This window comes from Zalophus californianus, chromosome 8, assembly GCF_009762305.2.
Source record: "Zalophus californianus isolate mZalCal1 chromosome 8, mZalCal1.pri.v2, whole genome shotgun sequence".
NCBI lineage: Eukaryota > Metazoa > Chordata > Mammalia > Carnivora > Otariidae > Zalophus > Zalophus californianus.
In genome coordinates this window covers 117,064,142-117,086,952 of record NC_045602.1, presented here as the reverse complement: position 1 = coordinate 117,086,952, position 22,811 = coordinate 117,064,142, and the positions used below count along the sequence as shown (strand labels likewise).

Here is a 22,811-nt window from a genome sequence, read left to right as displayed (position 1 = left end):
GGGATCCAGAGTTGGATAAGACATCCCTTATTGAATGGATGGATGAATGAAAACAGTCCTTGGGCCTCATCCAGTTTATCACAGGGGATTGGACAGCAGAAAATAGTAAATATAAAGACCAAAGTCATTAGCCTGGCGTTCAAGACCTTCTCGATCCAGTTCTAATGTTGTGCCCCCACTACACATACTCTTAGCTCCAGCCAGACTGGCCTGTTTGTTGTCCTAGAATAGCCTGAGAGGTCCCCACATGCGTGTGTTGGCCCAGGCTGTGGTCTTCTCCCACGGTCTCTTCCTGTTTTTCTCTTCCATTCATAACTTCCCTTTCGCCATCTCATGGGGGCCTCATTTCTCTCACTTTTAGCTCCTCTCCCTTCTACTCCCCCTCTTTCATCATGTCTCCTTTCCTTTTTCCTTTCTCTCAGCTGTCGCTGAGCTCTCTTCTGACACTTCCCTGCATCCCACTCTTACCTCTTAATTCTCTCTCTTTTGTCTCCTGACCCCCTTCCTGCTCTGTGCACAGCCCCCTCCTCTGGGGGGCAAAAGACGGGATAAGACAAATCTAAATCAAACAGCTTCTAGATCTCATCACAAGAAGTCCTCAAAGTCAGGGGAAAGGAGAGGGGGAGAAACGGAGGGCAGAGGGGATCCTGGAGGCAGAGAAGAGGCTGCCTAGCGACCGCTGGTGAATCAACGGGGAGCTTTGTGTCAGTTACCCACCTCCAACCCACCCCCGGCCCTTCCCTTTCCTCCCTGCGATCACAGAATTATGAAAAGTCAGAACTGCAAAAACTCTTGACATCCATCTACTTTGCCTCCCTGATTTTGCAGCTGAGAAAGTGAAGCACAACTAGGGAAACAGAGGCCCAGAAAAGGGAAGCACTAGCTAATGTCACCCAGCAAGTCAGTGGCTCAACAGAAACCGGAGTCCTAAGCCTCCCACCCTCCAGAATGGTGGAAGCCCTTTCACCCATACCACACTACCTTCCTCCCTGTCGTCCCTCCCCCTGGTCCCTACCCCACCAGGCTTGAGATTACATTTAAGGATGCCCAATCTCCCCTCCCTCCCTTGCTCCCACCCGGAGTAAGTGTAGGATCCATTGAAATAGGGCCAGAAGGGACAGACCACATCACAAGGTCCAGCCCTAAGTCCCAGGGGCATATTCAGTGGTGACAGGATGGGGAAGGCGTCAATCTGGCCTGTAGGGGGACCAGTCTCCTCTTCAGAGAGCTCCATTAGAAGCAGCCTCTGGTGAGTTAAGAGATGCTGCGTTAGACAGGATCCTTTCTCACCCGCCCAGCTTAGCTGGCCACCTAGAGACCCTACCTCACTCTGCCAGCCACCAGCCATGGACTTCAAACAGAGGCCACCCAGGCACAGGATGGTCCACAGTTGCCAGTAGGGGTGGCTAGAGGTTGGGGGGGGCGGGTGTTCCAGAGGCTCCACTTTCAGTTCTACTTCTCTGCTCCACAAAGAGCCACTGTCTGAGCACAGAAGGACCCTGGAGGGAGGCCTCCCAAGGTGCTCAGCAACAGGGCTGGGTTTCATCATGCTGGGCCTTCAGGACAAGTAAACATCAGGGTGGAAACAGGCCTAGCAGTTCATTCCTGCCACGGGATTCTGGCTTCAGCAACGCTCAGTGGCATCCTCACCCAGGGCTTCCCTGAGAAAATGAGGGCCAAGGTCATTTGCCCAATTTTCTGCAGGCACGGAGAGTCAGGATGGGGAACTGGCTGTAACCAATTCTCTTCCCATTGCTCAAGGAGCATCCTATTTCCCCCTTAAGAAGCACACGTTTTCCAAGACATTTTTTAATTAGTTTAGGAGGAGAGAGCTCTGTGAGCTTGGGCAATCAGGGAAGACTTCCTTGAGGAAGTACAATTTAGCTGTGATTCTCCCCAAACGGACAGGAAGGAGAAATGCATTTTGGGCAGAGAGCACAGCACTGACAAGCTGTGGTGTCTGGAAAGCAGGAACATTTGGGGGTCCATGAAGAGATCTATCCGGCAAGGGTAGAGAAAGAATTCACATCAGAGAAGATGGGAAATAAAGTCAGAAAGTTTGGTTGAAGGTTAAACTACGACCAGTGTGAACAGCCAGGCTGAAGAGTCATGACATTTCCTGAGCAGAGCAGCGACGGAGTAAAAGCAAAATTTCAGAAAGTTTAGGCTTATGATGTTTTGAAAGAGTCCCTACATTGAGCCCCCATCTTCTGGATGACCTTGGGCTGGTTATGGCCTCTCTCTGGGGCTTGGTTTCCTCATCTTTAAAATAAAAGAGTTACGAGGTGCCTGGGTGGCTCAGTCGGTTAAGCGTCTGCCTTCAGCTCACGTCATGATCCCAGGGTCCTGGGATCGAGCCTGCATCAGGCTCCCTGCTCAGCGGGAAGCCTGCTTCTCCCTCTCCCACTCCCCCTGCTTGTGTTCCCTCTCTTGCTGTGTCTCTCTCTGTCAAATAAATAAAATCTTTCTAAAAATTTTTTAAAAGTAAAATAAAAGGGTTATACCAGAGAATCCTGAAGCCACTTTACATCTCAAAATGCAAGAATTCTCTGATGGGGCGGCAGGGGCTGCAGAGAATGAAAGGAGGAGAGGAGAGGCTGTGGGCACATGCCAGATATCTCTGGGCTGCATTTCCGCAATGAATCATCCCCACAGAGCTGTGAAATGGCCATCATCACTACCTTTGCTGCCAGGCACTATGCTGAGCGCTCCCCACTTTCTTAAAACTTCAGTTTTTTGTGAATAGGAAATGCATATACATATTGCAAATTTTAAGTCATAAAAAGATGCATGTATGGTAAAAATAAGTTTCCCTCCTTCTCCTATTTTCAGCTATCCATTTCTTTTCCCACTGTCACCAGTTTCCTGTGTAGCCTTCCAGAGAAAACCTATACATAGATAAAGATTCTAGAAAGTCTCTTTTTTTTTACAACAGATGGGAGCATACTGGACACACTTCTGCATTTTGGTTTTTTTAACTGGGAAATTCTGGAGATCTTTTCATATGAGTATATAAAGAGCTGCCTCATTCTTTGTATGGCAGACCATGATTTATTAAATTAGTCCCCCATGGATAGATATTTAGGGTATTTCTTTTCTATTCTAAACAATGCATCAATGAATATCCTGAACATACATCATTCAGCTTGTGCTGGAAGAGATCCACAGGATATATTCTTAGAATGGAAATTATATGCTAAGCTCTTCATAGGACTTAAGATTCACAACAATAATTTAAAGCAATTATAATTATATGGATCTTGCTGATGACAGAATTGAGGCACAGAAAGATTCATTGACTTGTTCAAAATCACACAGCTCTTAGGTCCTAGAGTTGAGATTCCAATGCGGTCAGTCGGACACCAGCGCCTCTCAAACTTTAGCACACATTCACATCACCCGGAGGGCTTGTTAAAACATAGGTCACTGAGCCCTACCATGAGAGTTTCTAATTCAGTTCATCCCTGGTGGGGTCCAAGAATTTGCATTTCTAACAAGTTCCCAGGTGATCACTCTTTGAGAACCACCACACTATGCTAGCTCTCCCACCTTCGGCTGTGCAGGTTGTCCAAAAAGAAAGCAGTTAGAACTTAGCACCTGGCCTTGATAGGATCAGAGTTGAGGGGCATAAAATCTGAGCTCCATGAGGGGAAGGTGAGCGCCCAGCACAATGCCTGCTACTCAGTAGCACTCGATAAATACTTGTTGAATGAATGAATACATACAAGGGGTACAAGTGCTCCATGCCACTTGTTGTTGCCTCTTTTCCCAGCCCCCCTGGGAGCCCCTGGCCTGGGGAAGCCCCACTACCCACACTGGCAGAGAGCCAACTTCATGTTGTGAGAGCCTGCTATGAACTGCATGTTTGTGTCTTCCCAAAATTCATATATTGAAGTCCTCCCCTCCCCTCAAGGTGATGGTATTTGGAGGTGGAGCCTTTGGGAGGTAATTAGGTTTAGAGGAGGTTATGAGGGTAGGGCCCCCCATGATGGGATTAGTGTCCTTATAAGAAGAGAGAGAGCTCTTTCTCTACTATGTGAGGACAATGCAAAAAGATAGCTGTCTGCAGGCCAGGAAAAGGGCCTCACCAGGAGCCAAGTCAGCCTGCACCTTGATCTTGAACTTTCCAACCTCCAAAACTTTGAGAAATAAATGTCTGTTTTTTAACGCCCCCGCCCCCCACCCCCCCCACCCCACCCCCCCCCGTCAGTAATTTGCTATAGCAGCCCAAGCTGACTAAAATAGAACACTTGGGAATGCAGCTGTTTATTTCCTCCCATGCCTCACTTTGCTTAAAATGAAATCAATGAGGCAGCCAGGCCTTTGTTATTAATGGAAAGGCAGCATCTCAGAATGCTAGAGCTCAATCAAGATAAGCAAATCCAATGCTCTCATTTATTATTAATAACAATAACTATAAATCATAGCCTACCCATGCAATTGACATGCTTCCTTTTCAAAAAATTATTATTATTCCCTCTAATCGAATTCCCCGTGTTTCTTTCCCCCTTATTCTGGTACACAGCCTCTCTTTCCATTCCATGTGGCTGATGTGGCCAGTCCACATACACACACACACACACAAACTATGAGAAAGTCGGGAGGAGGTCTGAGGCCTGTGGGATGCCCTTTCTACAGAGTGAGGCACTGACAAAGATATCTCACAAACATGGACAAAGTTTCAGGGTCGTGCATTGTTGCCTGGAGGCCCCCAAACACCAGCCCAACGCCTCAAAGTGCTGACTCTGTTACAGAATTCGATCCCTGAGCTCAAGGGCCTTGAGGACCCCTGCAGCTTCTTCCAGCGGCTCCCTACCTGGCCGTGAGTCCTGCTTCTGCTGCCTGGCTCCCCCACAGGCCTCTCTCTTGGGCTTCTTCCCCTGTCAGTGCCCTTGCTTTGGACCCCACACCCCAAAGCCCAGACTTGTAGCTGAAAATGTCTAGGCCCCTGGACAAGTGACACCCCCAGAAGCCATTGGTTGGGCAGCTGCAGCGAAGGTGGCCAGTAGTCAGGGAGAGAATTTCAGGGGCCAAGGCAGTCAGAGTCGGTTGGTCAGGTGCACGGCAGGCCGGCAGTGTGATTCCACCGCATCTGTTGGGGGCGGGCCAGGTCAGCCATCACGGCAGGCGGGCAGGTGGAGTCGGACACGGCCGCTCTCGGTCAGGCAGAGTCACACAGGTGGCCAGGGAGGGACAGTCAGGGAGACTCAGTCACCCAGGAACCCAGTCCCTGGGATGCAGCTAGACTCAGATGGTCGGCCAGAATCAGCCAGCCATGCAAAGCCAGCCGCGCAGTCTGGCAGATGCGGTCAGCCCACACATCAGGCGGGCTGATCCAACCTTCCAGATGCCCAGCCGGGCCGGCTCCAGCAAACACGAGGCAGTGCTGAGGCCCGCCGGGTCAGGGCAGTCAGCAAGTCTCCCGAGGCCAGCCAGACAGGGGGTGGGACTCCGGCGGTGGCCGCAGCAGCGCTCCGGCCCAGGTGCAGTCCAATCGGCCGGCCAGTCTCCGGCCAGTCTCGGGCGGCTTAGCCCACTGAGCAGAATGTGGTCAAACCACTGCACAGAGCGATCAGTCAGAAGGCTGGTCAGTCGGACACCGGGGGCCTTAGTCAGTCAGATACAGCTTGTCGAACACCGAAGGGGTCTGGGCAGCCAGACGCGCCCTGTCAGGCCCGGATGCCTTCAGCCAGGTGTGGGCAGTCCGTCAGTCAGCTGTGGTCAGGCAGACAGATCACACGCTGTTGGGCCCTCAGGCACCCATGAAATCTGGGTTCCGTCAAACACAGCCAGACAGACGGATTATCAAGCAGTGATGGCGTCTGTAGTCAATCAGACACAGTCGGTCAGTCAGACGCAGCTCGCCAGGCACTGATGGAACCAGCCAGAACCGCACAACTGCCGCGGGATCACGGGACTGAGGCCCCGCGCCTCGTCCAGGGTGGAGCCTCGGGGGGGCGGGGCCTCGGCCTGAGGCTCGTCCCGGGGGCGGGGCCTCGTTCTGGGCTGGGCGGCGGCCCCGCCCCTCCTCTCCCTCGCCGCAGCCTCCGGGCGTTGCCATGGCAGCCGCGGCCAGGCAGGATGCTCTGCCCGGGCCCCCATCCCGCGCCCCAGTGCCTGCGACCTGGAGCTCCCAGCCGGGCCGCGGAGCGGTGAGTGTGTTTGAGAGTCCCCGCTGCGGGCTCGGCCCTTTTGTCACCCCCTCGTACCGACTGGGAATGACTGGGAGACTGGGGAGGACTCACGTCAGGATCCACAGTGATAAGAGCCCCAGAACCTCCCGACCCCGGGCTCCTCGCCTCCTCCGTGACCTGCACGGCTCCTCGGGAGGAATCACATTTCTCCAGCAGAGGAGCGAGTCAGGAAGAGAGAACCGGACCGCGCAGCGATGTGCTTACGGTTCCCTGGGCTCGGCGGGGACTCGGGCGAACACTCACCTGTACCAAGCACTGATAAAAGCGTCATGTACACTAATTCACTTGAGCCTCATACTTTTCCTTTGACAGTCTATAATGATTTCCTTTATCACAGGAGGAAGCCGAAGCACAGAAGGGTTGGTGACCAGGGTCAGCGGGCTGTGGTGGAACCAGGTGGGGGAATGAGGATTGGAACCCAGGCAGTCTAGCTCTGGGGCCCTCAACCCAGACTCTGGCCCTCTCTGTGTGACCTCTGAGGGCAGACCATGGTCATGATCTCAGAGTTGCGAGATCGAGCCCCCAACAGGCCTCTCTGGTCTGCTTCAGGACGCCCAACCCTATCTACACTGGGCCCTGCATCATGAAGGTCCTGCTTGAGTCTCTGCTTCAAGGACTCACAATAAGGAGCTATCAAAACCAGGAACCTGGCCAAACCAGGGGACAAACTATGAGTCTGTCTCATCCAGTCTAGAGAAGAGTAAGCCTGTGAGATCTGAGAAGCCAGGGCCAAGGGGAATCCTATGAGCATGGCTTCAGAGCTTCAAGTCCAAAGATTTTTGATCAAATTCCAGCAACGTGAGCCAGGAGTTAGAAACACATCATGGGTCATAAATTCGAATGCCTACAAGGGCTAGAAAAGTAATGAAAGTAATGAAAAAAGGGTCAAGGGATCAAACTGGCAAATCAGCCCCATCTAAAGGGGGCACTGCCTCTCGGCTCCTGCCCATTGTGTTCTCAGACACCTGCTATCTTCTAGTTGAGTGCCATTGGCTAACTCAATTAACATCAAGTCTCAGTTTCTCCATCTGCATAACAGGAAGGGAAATTTGGCTTTATTTCACAGGGTGAAATTTTATGGAGATCAAACATGTTTTTGTATATAAAAAATATTTTGTGAGCTGTAACATTATTCTATAAAGTGGAGGGAGAACAAACAGGAAGTTGACTGAACATAGATTGTACATCTGTTCCACGGTCTACAAGTTCTGACAGCATTCCTCTGAGGCAGGGCTTAGCATCCCTCTTGTCCAGAAGATGAGAATGCAGGGCACCTGGGTGGCCCAGTGGTTTAAGTGTCTGCCTTCAGCTCAGGTCATGATCTCAGGGTCCTGGGATCCGGCTCCCTGCTCAGTGGGGAGTCTGCTTCTCCCTCTCCCTCTCCCTCTGCCTCTGCCCCTGCTCGTGCTTGTTCTCACTCTCTCTCAAATAAATAAATAATCTAAAAAAAAAAAAAAAAGCTGAGAATACCCTTCAAGGAGTGTGCTGACTTACACAAGGCCACAAGCTTGTGCATGATGGAACCAGATTTAGAATTTAGGTCTGTCTGACTTCTAAGACCAGTCTCTTGCACCAATCATTCTGCAAAGTGTGGCTTGGGGCCCCCTAGTCATACCAAGATGATTTCAGGTGGGCCCCAGATAAACATTTTTTAAATAGTTATATAGTTTCTGTTATTTTCCACTTTAGAGGAGGCTTATTGATACTACAGAAGTCCTAAATTTCACACAGCCAGGCTATAGGAGGCTGAATAATGGCCACCCAAACATATAGAGACCTAATCCCTGGAACCTATAGATGTTACCTTATTTGGGAGAAGGATCTTTGCAGATGTGATTAAGGATGCTGAGATGAGGAAGTCATCCAGGATTATCCCAGTGGGCACTAACTGCCATCACAAATAACCTTATAAGAGAGAGGCAGAGGGAGATTAGGACAGCGTAGAAAACCGGACAAACCTGTGCAACTGTGGAAGCAGACTGGAGTGATGCAGCCACCAGAAGGTGGAAGAGCCTCTGGAGGGAGCACGGCCCTCTCAGCACCTGATGTTAGCCCAGTAAGACTAATGTTGAGTTTCTGGCTTCTAGAACTATGAAAGAATACATTCCTATTGTTTTAAGCTACGAGCTTGGTGATAATTTGTTGTAGCAGCCACAGGAAACAAATACACAGTTCTACATGGCTTAAAAATTCATGCTCCAGGGGTGCCTGGGTGGTTCAGTCAATTAAGTGTTGGCCTCTTGATTTTGGCTCAGGCCATGATCTCAGGGTTGCAAGCTCGAGCCTCACATCAGGCTCTCTGCTGGGCATGGAACCTACTTAAGATTCTCTGTCTTCCTCTCCCTCTGCCCCTCCCCTCCTCTCCCTCTCTTAAAAAATTTTAAAAAATAATCACGCTCCAAACTAGTACACATAACCCCCCTGTCTCTTGTTAAATAAACTTATTTTAAAACAACTATACAGAAAATAAACGTAAATCTTTGATATACAGAGTAAAGAGATTCTGGAAGCGCAGAGTTCCCACAGACCCCTCCCTCAGTCTCTCATATTGCTAACATCCTACATGACTATGGCACATTTGTCACAACCAAGAAACCAACCTTGGAACCTTCCTATTAACTAAACTCTACACTTTACTTGGTTTTCACTAGCTTTCCAACTATGTCCATTTTTTTGTTCCAGGGTCCCATCCAAGTTATTACATTACACTTGGTCAATGTGTCTTCTTAGTCTTCTCTGGCCTAGGACAGTTTCTCAGACTTTCCTTCTTTTTCATGACCTTGTCACAGTTTTGAGGCATACTCGTCAGATATTTTATAGAGTGCCCCTCAATTTGAGCTTCTCTGGCTCAACTGGGGTTATAGGTTTTGGTGAAGGATGCCACAGAGGTAAGGTACTTATGACATCATGTCAGGGGTCCATGCTATCAATATGACTTGGCCACCTTCAGTACCTGGCCAAGCTAGTGTTTGCCCAGTTTCTCCCCTGTGAAGTTACTTGGTTTTCCTCTCTTTCTACTCTTTGGAAGAAAGTCACTAAGTGCAGCCCATACTCAAGGGGGAGAGGGGGAATTAAGCTCCACAGCCTGGAAGGGATAAATTGTTTGGAATGCTTCTATAAGGAAGACGTATCTCTTCTCACCCATTTATTTATTTATTCAATCATTTCATTACATCAGTATGGACTCATGGATATTTAGTTTATACTTGAGGCTATAATCCAGTACTGTTATTTCTTTTGTTGCTCAAACTGTTCCAGCTTTGGCCATCGGGGGCTCTTTCAGGTTGCCTCTTGAGTCTCTTTGAAACTAATTGTTTTGCATCTTGGTTGTACCAAGATGATTTCAAGTGGAACCCAGATGAGCATTTTTTTTAAGAGTTGTATATTTACATTATCAGGCTTTGGAAAACATATAACCAGCATCTCAAGTTGATGATTTCACAAATACCATTGAGGACAAGGCTAATGTAGTGATGGTTGTGCTAAGTGAGTCAATTCCCAGAGAGGTATTAAGTCAAAACTGCTATTGATGGTACATGGGTATGGAGGAAGTTGTTAAGCTGATTAGGGAATGACTCAAGTTTGAGAAACTCTGTACTAGGGCAGAAGCAAGCCCCAAATGCAAGCAAATGATAGTGACTCTGAGGGTTATGAACAGCCTCTCTGGGACACACCCACACACAATCCATTTCCTGGGCCCTGCTGCCAACCAGACCTGTCTCAGTGCAGAGGTGTGCTGCTGTTGATAATGGTGGAGCTGTGCGTGCCCAGGCCCAGGAGGGATGGATGCTGCACTGTGTTTGTTTCCCAAGCGAGCTGTGTGGGTGGCTTGCGGCTCAGCACCATTCCCACTAATGAGCTCGGAGCCTTTGGCCTAACAAACACGTTCTGTGTCACAGGCCTGACATGTGATGTTTCCCAAGGAGAGTGCCAGGAAGCCTCGTTATTTTTACTCTTTTGCTTTGTCTTGTCCTTGATTTCAGACAGGCAGGAAGACAAGGTGGAGTCAGCAGTCAGACTGGCTTCTGGCTCAGAGTCTTGTCTGGGGTCTCTGAGCCAGTTCCCCAACCCCACTGAGGATGCTCAGAATTGAACTGGAGCATTTAGCTTGCCCCACTCTGTACAATCCTGAGCCCTGACCCAGGCCCTGAATCTGCCACCTGGTTGAGCAGTGAAAACCCAGAAGCTCTGGGCCTGATCTGAAATAGGAAGCCCTTCAAAAAGAAGCCTCTTCATTTCCCAGCTTCCAGTCTAAACCTGGGTGGCTGTGGGCTGGTGTGTGTGCAGGTCTCTAAACCCTCTACAGGGCCTTCCCAGGGAGCTCTAGAGTCAGATGAGCTGGGTTAGAATCCTAGTTCTTCCCGAGAACAGACAAGTTGCATAGCCTCTCATCTATAAAAGAAAGACAGTAATAATACCTACTTCACAGGATTGCTCTGCAAATTAAATGAGACAACCTATGCAAAATGCTTTAGCACTGTGCCTGACCCATAGTAAGTGCTCAATTAATTCGTTCATTTGTTTAACAATTATTAATGTCTACTGTATGCCAGGCACTGTACTGCGTGCCAGGGACATTGGGGAAAGCAAGAAGAAGAGAAACTAGGGGCGCCTGGGCGGCTCAGTCAGTTGAGCTTCTGCCTTCAGCTTGGTCGTGATCCCAAGGTCCTGGGATTGAGCCCCACGTCAGGCTCCCTGCTCTGCGGGGAACCTGCTTCTCCCTCTCCCCCCACCCGCTTATGTTTGCACACGCTCTCTCTCTCTCTGTCTCTGAAATAAATAAATAAATAAAAATCTTAAAAAAAAAAAAAAAGAAAGGAAACTAGAAAAGTAATAAATAAGGTGAAGTATATAAAGCCAAGATTTTTGTACAGGACAGAAATACAGCAATACTCATTATTACTAATAAAATAATGATAAATTGTGATCAATGAATAGAGGAAATAAGTAGGGTAATGCAGTGCTACCTGGAAGAAAGCCCTTGAGACAGGGAGATCAGGAAAGGCCCTCTAAAGAAATAATACTGGAACTGAGGCCTACGGGATGAGAAGATACTTAGCCTCTCCAAGAGTCAGGCGAAGACCCTTTCAGGCAGCAGGAACGGCTTATGCAAAGACCCTGAGTTTGAGAAGAGCTTGGAGAGTAGAAGGAATAGTAAGGAGGCTGTGGTGCAATGACAGGGCAGCAGACAATGATAAGAGGTTTGAATTTTATTCCAAGTGTGATGAAAAACTACTGAAACCTTAAACAAGACAGTAAGAAGACCTGATTTCTGATTAAGAGTTAACTCTGGCTTCTGTAAAGAGAATAGATGAAAAGGGAAGAGGAGGAGAAACAGGCAAAACAACATTAAGAGGCTGTTAGTCATCCAGACCAGAGATGCCACTGTTTGGGGGTAGGTTATAGATCAGCAGTGTCCTGTGACTTCCTGGGAGGGTGGGAATGTTCTACATCTATACTTCTCTGGTAGCCACTAGCACCTATGGCTCTCGAGCACTTGGAATGTGTCAGGTGCAACTAAGGAATTGAACTTTTAATTTCATGTTATTTTAATTAGAGTTTACATAGCCTCATGTAGCTGCTATATTGGATAGCACAGGAAATGGGCTGTATGATAGATATATTTAGGAGGAAGATGGGATTTACGATGGCTGGGGGAAGGGGAATGAGAGAAAGTAGAATTAAGGAAGATGCCAACATTATCTTTTGGGAACTGGGTGGAAGAGTAGGCTCTGGGGAGATATCAAGACTTCTGTTTTGCACAAGAGGAGTTTAAGCCACTGCTGGAACATTCGAGCTATCAAGTAGAAAGCAGGATGTATACATGTTTGCCGTCATCATCATCTTTAGGTTCCAGGGATACTAGCCTGTGGGTTGCTTAGGAAGTAGGAAGCTAAAGCAATCCTGGAAAAGAAAAGAAAAGGGGGAGGCATCATGATTCTGGACTTCAAGCTGTATTACAAAGCTGTAGTCATCAAGACAGTGTGATACCGGCTCAAAAACAGACACAGAGACCAATGGAACAGAACAGAAAACTCAAAAATGGACCTACAACTAAATTATCAACTAATCTTCAACAAAGCAGGAAAGAATATCCAATGGAAAAAAGACAGTCTCTTCAACAGATGGTGTTGGGAAAAGTGGACAGCAACATGCAGAAGAATCAAACTGGACCAATTTTTTTAAAAAAGATTTTATTTATTTATTTGAGAGAGAGAGAGCACGAGCAGGGGGAGGAGAGAGGGAGAAGGAGAAGCAGACTCCCCGCTGAGCAGGGAGCCCAATGTGGGACTCAATCCTGGGACTCCAGGATCATGACCTGAGCCAAAGGCAGATGCTTAACCGACTGAGCCACCCAGGCGCCCCAACTGGACCACTTTCTTATACCATACAGAAAAATAAATTCAAAAGGGATGAAAGACCTAAATGTGAGACAAGAAACCATCAAAATCCTCAAGAACACAGACAGCAACCTCTTTGACAGGCTGTAGCAAACTCTTACTAGACACGTTGCCAGAGGCAAGGGAAACAAAAGCAAAAGTGAACTACTGGGACTTCATCAAGATAAAAAGCTTCTGCACAGCAAAGGAAACAATCAACAAAACTAAAAAACAGCCTATGGAATAGGAGAAGACATTTGTAAATGACATATCTGATAAAGGGTTAGTATCCAAAATCTATAAGTTTGATAAGTATCAAACTCAACACCCCAAAAAACAATTCAGTTTAAGAAATGGGCAGAAGGGGGTACCTGGGTGGCTCAGCCGGTTGAGTGTCTGCCTCTGTTTTGGCCCAGGTCATGAAATCGAGCCCCGTGTTGGGCTCCATGCTTAGTGCAGAGTCTGCTTAAGATTCTCTCTCTCCCTCTCTGTAGGCCCTCCCCAACTCATGCTTGTTCTCTCTCTCTCTCTCAAATAAAAAAATAAATCTTAAAAAAAAATAAAGAAATGGGCAGAAGACAAGAATAGACATTTTTCCAAAGAAGACACCCAGATGGCTAACAGACACATGAAAAGATGCTCAACATCACTCATCATCAGGGAAACACAAATCAAAATCATGATGAGATACCACCTCACACCTGTCAGAATGACTAAAATTAACAACACAGGAAGCAACAGGGATGTTGGCGAGGATGCAGAGAAAGGGGAACCCTCTTACACTGTTGGTGGGAATACAAACTGGGAGTTTGTTGGTGCAAATGCAGCCATTCTGGACAACAGTATGGAGCTTCCTTGAAAAATTAAAAATAGAACTACCCTACATTCCAGCAATTGCACTACTAGGCATTTACCCAAAGGATACAAAAATACAGATTTGAAGGGGTACATGCAGCTGGATGTTTATAGCATCATTATCACAATAGCCAAACAATGGAAAGAGCCCAGTGTCTATCAACCGATGAATGGATAAAGAAGATGTGGTATATGTATACAATGGGATATTACTCAGTCATCAAAAAGAATGAAATCTTGCTATTTGCAATGATGTGGATGGAGCTGGAGTGTATTATGCTAAGTGAAATAAATCAGTCAGAGAAAGACAAATACCATATGATTTCACTCATATGTGGAATTTAGGAAACAAAACAGATGAACGTGTGGGAAGGGGTAAAAAAAGAGAGAAGGGGGGAGGCAAACCATAAGAGACTCTCAACGAAAGAAAACAAACTGAGGGTTGATGGAGGGAGGTGGGTGGGGGATGGGCTACAAGGATGTTGGGCATTAAGGAGGGTGCTTGTGATGATGAGCCCTGGGTGTTATATCTAAGTGATGAATCACTAAATTCTACTTCTGGAACCAATATTATACTATATGTTAACTAACTAGAATTTAGATAGAAATTTGGAAGAAAAAATAAAAAAGAAAGTAGGGAGCTCAGAAAGAGGACCAGGAATTCCACACTGAGACTTTCCTCCACCTTGTCCCGGTCAGTGTGCCAACCACCCACCTAGCCAGCCAGCCCTAGTGTTTGAAACCCTTGTGTGATCTGTGGCTCCTCCTTTTCCTCCTCCCTCTTCTCTCCAGGTATGGAGTCCAGTGGCTTTTTTCTTTGCAAAGGTAGAAGCCCACACCTCACCTATTTTCTGCTCCCATAGCCATTCCTGTGGCCCAGGCCTTGTGGATGAGAACCCCAGAGCCCCTGGCCTTCTCACCACTTCTTTTTCTGCCTTCCAGCAGAGGGGTCCTTCTGATCGTCAGATTTTCCTCCCAGGAATCTTGTCTGGGTCTGCATCAAGAATCTTAAGACTGAAAAATGAACTATTGGGATTTCATCAAGATAAAAAGCTTTTGCACAGCAAAAGAAACAGTCTACAAAACCAAAAGACAACCAACAGAATCGGAGAAGATATTTGCAAATGACATATCAGATAAAGGGCTAGTATCCAAAATCTATAAAGAACTTATCAAACTCAACACCCAAAGAACAAATAATCCAATCAAGAAATGGGCAGAAGACATGAACAGACATTTTTCCAAAGAAGACATCCAAATGGCCAACAGACACATGAAAAAGTGCTCAACATCGCTCAGCATCAGGGAAATTCAAATCAAAACCTCAATGAGATACCACCTCACACCAGTCAGAATGGCTAAAATTAACAAGTCAGGAAACGACAGATGTTGGTGAGGATGCAGAGAAAGGGGAACCCTCCTACACTGTTGGTGGGAATGCAAGCTGGTGCAACCACTCTGGAAAACAGTATGGAGGTTCCTCAAACAGTTGAAAATAGAGCTACCCTACAACCCAGCAATTGCACTACTGGGTATTTAAGATACAAATGTAGGGATCCAAAGGGGTATGTGCACCCCAATGTTTATAGCAGCAATGTCCACAATAGCCAAACTATGGAAAGAGCCAAGATGTCCATCAACAGATGAATGGATAAAGAAGATGTGGTACATATATACAATGGAATATTATGCAGCCATCAAAAAAACCCTGAAATCTTGCCATTTGCAACTACGTGGATGGAACTAGAGGGTATTATGCTAAGCGAAATAAGTCAATCAGAGAAAGACATGTATCATATGATCTCAGTGATATGAGGAATTCTTAATCTCAGGAAACTGAGGGTTGCTGGAGTGGTGGGGGGTGGGAGAGATGGGGTGGCTGGGTGATAGACATTGGGGAGGGTATGTGCTATGGTGAGCGCTGTGAATTGTTTAAGACTGATGAATCGCAGAACTGTACCTCTGAAACAAATAATATATATGTTAAAAAAAAAAAAAGAAGATAGTAGGAAGGGAAAAACGAAGGCAGGGGAAATCAGAGGGGGAGAAAAACCATGGGAGACTACGGACTCTGAGAAACAAACGGAGGGTTCTAGAGGGGAGGAAGGTGGGGGGATGGGTGAGCCCAGTGATGGGTATTAAGGAGGGCACGTATTGAATGGAGCACTGGGTGTTATGCACAATGAATCATGGAACACTACATCGAAAACTAATGATGTAAGGTGATTAACATAACATAATAAAATTAAATAAAAAAAAAATCTTAAGCCTGGACCAGTGCTTTGATCGTTCTTTACATTTCTAAAGTGGTATCCAAAGGAAATCAGAAGTCTCCACAAAATTTGAAAATTCACAAGAATGTTCATCCCAGCATTCATTATAAAAGCTAGAAGTACAGTTCTCAACCGTATCTTATCTGATTTATCAACGTTTGATACTGTTAATCGCTCTTCCTTGAAACACTTTCTTCTTTTACTTCCAGGATGTCACACTCCTATGACTGTTCTCCTACAGCTTTGGTCACTCCTCAGTCTCGTTTGCTGGTTCCTTCTCACCATCCTGACCTCTTCATGTGACAGTGCCCAAGGCTCAGGGCTCAGTTCTCTTTGCGTACACCCTTGGTTCTCTCATGCAGCCTCATAGTTTTAAAGACATCTGTATACTGGTAACTCCCAAATGCCTATGTCCAGCTCAGACTCTCCCCTAAATGCCAGACTCATAAATCCACCTGGCTACTTGACATCTCCACTTGAATGTCAAACAGGCATCCCAAATTTTCCATGTCTAAAAGTGAATTCCTGATATTCTCCCCAAAACTTGCTCCTCGTATTATCTCTCCCATCACAGTTAATGGCAATCCCCTCCTTCATTTGCTCAGGCCAAAAGTTTTAGAGTCTTCCTTGATTCCTCTCTTGCACATTTCACATCTGGTCTATCAGCAAACCCTGCAGGTTCGATTTTACATTTATCTTAAATTCAACCTTTTTTTTTCTTTGCCACCTTTGCTGCCCTCATCCTGGGACAAGCACTAGCCTATTTCAACCTGGTTGACTGCAATAGCCTTCTAGCAGGTCTCCCTGCTTCTACCTCTGGCTCCGCTTCATTCAGCTTTTCCTCCATGCTGCGGTTCAAAGCTCTCCAACGGCTCCCATTTCTCCCTTTCTAAAGCACCAAGTTACTTCTTCCCTCTTTCACATTGCATTTCTTGGCCTAACCTCTACATTCCTGCCTGCTCACACTGCTCCAGCCTCTTTGCTGTTCCTGGGACAGGTCAGGCCTTATGCTTCAGCTTTGGCGCCTGTGCACTGCCTGTGCTCCCCCACCCCCACTGCCGGTAAGGATCTTCCACCGAACACCCTCATGTATGGCTCATTCCTTCACCTCCTTCAGATTCCTGCTCAAAAGTCACCTGACCACCACCTCAAACATTCCACACTCACACTTCATATTCCCCTTCTCAACTTTTTATTTTTCCACAGCACTTTCGCTATCCGCCTTTTTATGCATTTGTAAATTTCAAGAGGGCAGAAATTTTCGTGCGTTTTTTTTCCTTCACTGCTGCATTCCCAGTGTTTACGTGGCACATAGTAGGTCCTCAATAAATAAATTGGCGACTGAATAAAAAATGTAGAGCCTCCTTACCCCAAAATAGGGAAATGAGGGAACCGAGAAATAACGCACGCTCGCTTGTTCAGAAAATTCTGAGGCGGGTAACAACTACCGTGCAAAAGGTAAGCCAGGAGGGCGGCCCCACGTAACGCCTTCCTTGCCCTTCCCCCCTGCGGGAACGTTTCAGTCCCGGAACTTACGCTCGCGGGTTCCGGCGCGAGGGCACTTCCGGTGCCGCTCTTCTCTCGCCAGCAAAGAGAACTGCCAAGTCAGTTCCGGCGGAGAGCGAGGTGAGAAGCGCAGCGAGGCCGTCTGTCCCGGGGCCCTCCAGGCCCCCCGGCCTCAGGCCAGCGGGTGCCCTGGGGGGCCCGGGGACAGGTCACGGGCTCTGACCCGCAGAGACCCAGCACCCTCGCCGCAGCCGTCCACCGGCCAGGCGCAGACTGTGAAGCAGCCGCGAGGCTCTCCCCACCCCCACTCCCACCCCCACCTCGGCGACGATGGCGGCGGCCTCTCGGAGCCCAGACCTCGCCGGCTGCCCACTCCCCTAGCCCAACTGTGCGGGCCCTGCGCGCAGCCCTCGCCCAGCCAGCGGGCACGCGGCGCCTTTGGACGTCGGGTGTGGCGGGGCAAGAAGAATGGCGGCCACTCGAATGCCGCGGACGGCCGTTGGGGCCTCCGAGGGCCTGAGAAGGCGGATTTGCGTGGACGCAAGCTCGACCACCCTTGGGCCTTGGAGCCCCACAGATTTGGGCTCTGGGATGACCAGCCGTCCCCATTGGACGAAACCTCACCTTCTACGGAGAACAGTGGACAGAGGCCCAAACGGGCCCGGAAGGTGAGCGAAGCCCCTGTCGACGACGGGTGGAACGGTTAACGGGCCGTAGGCGGTTGGTCTTCGTTCTACCAGACGTTGACGTTGGAAGATCGAAATGGGAGAATTACGTACCGCATTTGGCCAATAGGAAGACCACCTTTTGGGAAGATTTACTGGCCGTTTTTAGAAGGCCTGTGTATATAATATGAAAAAGCTGCTCTCAACTTTCCCCCCAACCTTTTAAAAGAAAACTTTTGCCACATCTAGGCCTTCTAGATGTAAAGAGGTTGCCGACATATGATAAAGTAGAGTTAGAAAAATCACACGTCTTGTAAATGCCTATTTGTTTTTTTAAAAATCATAGAAAAGTAATGTCTTTTGGAAATGACTTTGGAAATGGAATTGTTAGACCACTTCTAGAAGCGACATCAGGAGCGACACGTCCATGTTTGTTCAGTGGGTAAGAGGACATGAAGTAGACGACCTTGAGGAAGAAAAGAAGGTTCTGTGCCAGACTGGTCATATTTAGAAGACATTTTCATATTATAACCATTGTTTTGTGTGTGCATTTTATTCCTCACTACTGTATGTATAGTTGACAATGCTAAGAACTTTTTTGAAATATCTAGTCTTTCTAGATGTTCTGAAGTGCCTGCTACATGTTAAAAATAGAGATAGTAAAAAGACATTCTTGTAAATAGCTTTTTAACATTAATATGAAATGCTGTTTAATTTGGGGGGAATGGCCAAACCACCTCTTTGAATAGTACACATTGTGTTTGTGCACTGGTTCAAAGGAGGAGGGAGGAGAAGGAAGTGCAGAGAGCTCTGCCACTGTGTTTATAGTGAGGGAAGATAAACCATTGTCCTTTATGTTTCTGCATTTGGTTTTACTTAGCTGTGTATGTATATAGTGTATATATAATGGACAAATGAGTCCTAATTTTCAACATCTAGTCTTTCTAGATGTTAAAGAGGTTGCCAGTGTATGACAAAAATAGTTAGTAAACTAATACATTGTGTACGTTTTGTGTTAAAATTCCTAAAAAGATTGTCTTCTGAAAATTTGAGCATTATAGCCCACTGGGTTGGTGGAGGAAGAAGAGGAGAGAAGGGTTCATCTTAGGCTAGAATGTTCATATTTTGAAGACACTTTCAGATTATAACTGTTACATGTGTGCAGTTTATTCAAGACTGTGTATATAGTGGACAAACTAAGTCCTTATTTAAAACATCTAGTCTGTCTAGATGTTTAGAAGTGCCCAACGTATGTTAAATGTAGAGGTAGTAAAATATCGCTTTGTAAATATCTTTTTCCTAAAATTCGTGGGAAGTAACTGTCTTGGGGATGGAATTGTTAAACCACCTCTGAGCAGTATACTGTCGTGTATCTTTGTTCAGTGGTTTGGAGGAGGTGGAAGGGAAAGAATTGCAAAAGGTAGTAGGCTAGTGTGTTCCTGTTTGCACATTTTCAGACAAAACCATTTTTTTGTACTGTGCATTTTGTTCTGTGTATATAGTGTATATAATGGACAAATGAGTCCTACTAGTTTTGCAACATCTAGTCTCTAGATGTTAAAGAGGTTGCCAGTGTATGACAAAGTAGTAAAATTAGCACATTCTGTACACATTGTGTTGAAATGCAAAGGAAAGCTTTTCTTCTGTAAATGACTTTTGGATATGAATTTGTTCAACCACCTTTAAGCATTACACATGCCTATACTTGTCTACTGGATTGGTGGTAGAAGGAATTGAGGGAAGTTTAGGCCAAAATGGTGGTCATATTTAGAAGATACCTCAGATTATACCCATTGTTAGGTGTGTGCAATTTTATTTAGCAGTGCTGTTGTGTACATAGTGGACAAGTACTTATATGAAATACCTAGTCTTTCTAGATATTTAGAAATGCTTGATGTATTTTAAAGTAGAAGTAGAGTCACGCTTCTTGTAAATAGCTTTTAAAAACTGATGGGAAATACTATCTTTGGAAATGGAATTGCTAAACCACCTCTCTGAACAATATACTTGTTCAGTGGTTTGAGGGAGGTGGGAGGGAAGAAATTGCAAAAGATGCTTTGCTAGTGTATGCTAGGAAATTTCAGCTTATCCATTGCCCTATATGTTATGTGCATTTAACTTGACTTTATATATTGTATATATACTGGACAAATAGGTCCTAATTTTATAATATCTAGTCTCTAGATATTGAAGAGGTTGCCAATGTATGACAAAAGTAGAGTTTGTAAACTAACACATTTTGTACACTTTGTGTTAAAATTCATCGAAAGGCTGTCTTCTGAAAAGGACCTTTAGAGATGACATTGTAGTCACATCTAAGTAACATGTGCCTGTCTGCACTCATCCGCTGGGTTGGTGGTAGAGAGGAGTTGTGAGTGAGAAATGAAGGGTTCTAGACTAGAATGTTCCCATGCAGAAGACACTTTCAGATATAACCCATTGTTACATGTGTGTAGTTTATTCAACACTACTATGTATATAGTGGACAAACTTAAGTCCTTATTTGAAACATCTAGCCTTTCTAGATGTTTAGAAGTGCACAAAGTATGTTAAAAGTAGAGGTAGTAAAAGAACACATTTTGTAGATAATCCTTTTGTTAAAATTCATATGAAATACTGTCTTTTGAAAATGGAATGATCAAAGTGATCAAACCACCTCTCAGAGCAGTACACATTATATGATATTTGTGCTGGTTCAGGGAGGAAGGAGAAGAAAGCGCAAAGGGCTTTATACCAGTATGTTTATAGTTAGGCAGGATTAACCATTGTCCTGTACGTCTGCATTTGGTTTTACTTAGCTGTGTATATAGTGTATATAAAGGACAAATGAGTCCTAATTTACAACATCTAGTCTTTCTAGATGTTAAAGAGGTTGCCAGTGTATGACAAAAATAGAGTAGTAAACTAATACATTGTGTACACTTTGTGTTTAAATTCATAGGAAAGTCTATTCTGAAAACAACTAGAGGAAGTGAAATTGTTAAAATCCCTTCTAAGCATTATAGATGCTTATACTTTCCACTAGGTTGATAAGAGATGAGAAGAGGAAGGGTTCTAGGCCAGAATGTTCTTTCAGTGCTACTATATATGTAGTGGGCAAATTTTAAATAACTCCTTGAAACATCTCGTCTTCTGGATGTTTGAAAGTGAACAACATGTTAGAAGTAGAGAATTAGAGTAACAACACCCTTTAAGTATTGTTAATTTACAGGAATGTCTGTATTTGGGGAATGGAATTGTTAAACTTGATGTCTTGGAGAGTATGCTGAGTGTTCACTGGGTTCACTGGGGGACGGGGACAGGACCAGGGAAGGAAGCGAGGAGAGAACGGTTCTGTGCCCGTGAGTCTTTAAAGTTCTATATGTGCATTTTAGTTAATATTGCTGTGTGTCAAAGGATAAACAAGTCCTAATGCCCAAACTATATTAAAAGTAGAGGTAGTAAAATCCTTTTATGAATGCTCTTTTGTTAGTTTTTAGGAAGGACTGTTCTGGGAGTATCTGTTAATCCACCTCTTAGAGCTAGATGTAGTCCTATGCTTAGTCATTAAAATGGTGGAGGGAGCAAAGGAGGGGTGAAGGGAAGGGCTTTTTGCTAGTATCCACATCTAGAAGACCATTCTAGGTTATAACCATAGGTCTATATGGACGTTTTTATTAAGTACCTGTGTTTGTTGTGGACAGGTTTCATTATTTTGTAACATCTAAGGTTTTTGGATGTCCTGAGGTGACAATGTATGATAAAATGTACAGCTAATGAATTAACCAATTTATAAGTTTCTTTTTGTTATCATTGATAGGAAAGAAGTATCTTGGACGTGGAATTGTTAAGCTGTCTCAGAAATGTCAGGACTTCACTAGGTTGGCGGCAGGGGGGGCAGAAGGAAGTATAGAGGGAGAGATGTATGCGGATGTGTTCATATTTACATTGTAACGATAACTGTTAATGTGTGTGCGTTTCTTTGGCTGTACTATAGGAATAAATTGATTCAGTGGAAACATACCTCCTTGCTAATATTTGAATAGTATAGATTGGATAATGAATTCTTTTTAGAAGCATTGTACGTTGTGTACTCTTACTTTGTCTCAGTTTTAATTGAACATTAAGGGAATGCAGTATTTTAATTGTAACTCTGCCAATATCTTTATCTAGAGGCCTATTGCCATTTTTGTCTTTTATGAAATTTTTGTAGCCAAGAAAGGCAGGATTACATTTTTTTTTCTTTCAGATGGAGTTGGTGTAGTATATTCTTGGTTATCAAAATACTCAAAGTTTGGGGACTTTGAAATGATAAATATGGTGATAAAAAAGCATGATACATAACTCTATGATCTTAATTACATTAAAATGCTTACTTCTGTAGATACACACATGGGACCTAGAAGTCAGACTGTAAACTGCTTGTGATTATGGATGACTTTGTTCTTTGCTTCTTGTGTTTTCCAGTTTCCTTTTATGCACATGTTAACTTTTAAAAAATAAATTTTTAAAAACCTACATGGAGCCTCCATTGCTTGCAGAGTTCTCACACTCCCTGGAAGTACAGTGTTTGCACCCTTCAGGCCTAGACTCAGGTCTCTGACACCTTCCTCTGTTGCTTAGACATTAGCTCACCGCAGTGCCCTGCTGTCTTTCCAGGTAACCTCACACTTTGGTGATTCCAACTTAGCTCAAGCTATTCCTTCTGCTGACATGCCCTTTCCACATTTTTTCACTTGGCAAAATCATTCATTGCCCAGCTCCATTTTTAACTTATATACAGACTTGCTATGAGAACCTGACACCCTGGAATTATGGTGCTAGAACCAAATGTCAGAAGTTAGGCCCTTTCCCTTGCAGCCCCTACTTGTGTCTCTCCTATATGGAACCACTTGGACCATCATTACCTGGAAGTCCACTGGATGGAACTCACACCATGCCTGACATGGTGGGGGGCTT

General features: G+C 45.6%; 1 protein-coding gene across 1 annotated transcript; it reads left to right on the top strand.

Moving 5' to 3' along the window:
- The first annotated feature begins 6,059 nt into the window (after positions 1 to 6,059).
- LOC113938499 (translation initiation factor IF-2-like) lies at positions 6,060 to 22,370 on the top strand. The gene is made up of 2 exons (XM_027623884.2): positions 6,060 to 6,152; positions 17,226 to 22,370. The coding sequence occupies exons 1-2, from the start codon at positions 6,060 to 6,062 to the stop codon at positions 17,913 to 17,915; spliced, it is 783 nt and encodes a 260-aa protein (XP_027479685.2). The 3' UTR covers positions 17,916 to 22,370.
- Positions 22,371 to 22,811: the final 441 nt, after the last annotated feature.

What these genes read in the sequence shown, in the direction of transcription:
- LOC113938499 (XM_027623884.2), top strand. Translation starts at nt 6,060, where the DNA reads ATGGCAGCCGCGGCCAGGCAGGATGCTCTGCCCGGGCCCCCATCCCGC. An exon ending in CCCAGCCGGGCCGCGGAGCG is followed by an intron (nt 6,153 to 17,225) that starts GTGAGTGTGTTT and finishes GGAACGTTTCAG; the next exon opens with TCCCGGAACTTACGCTCGCG.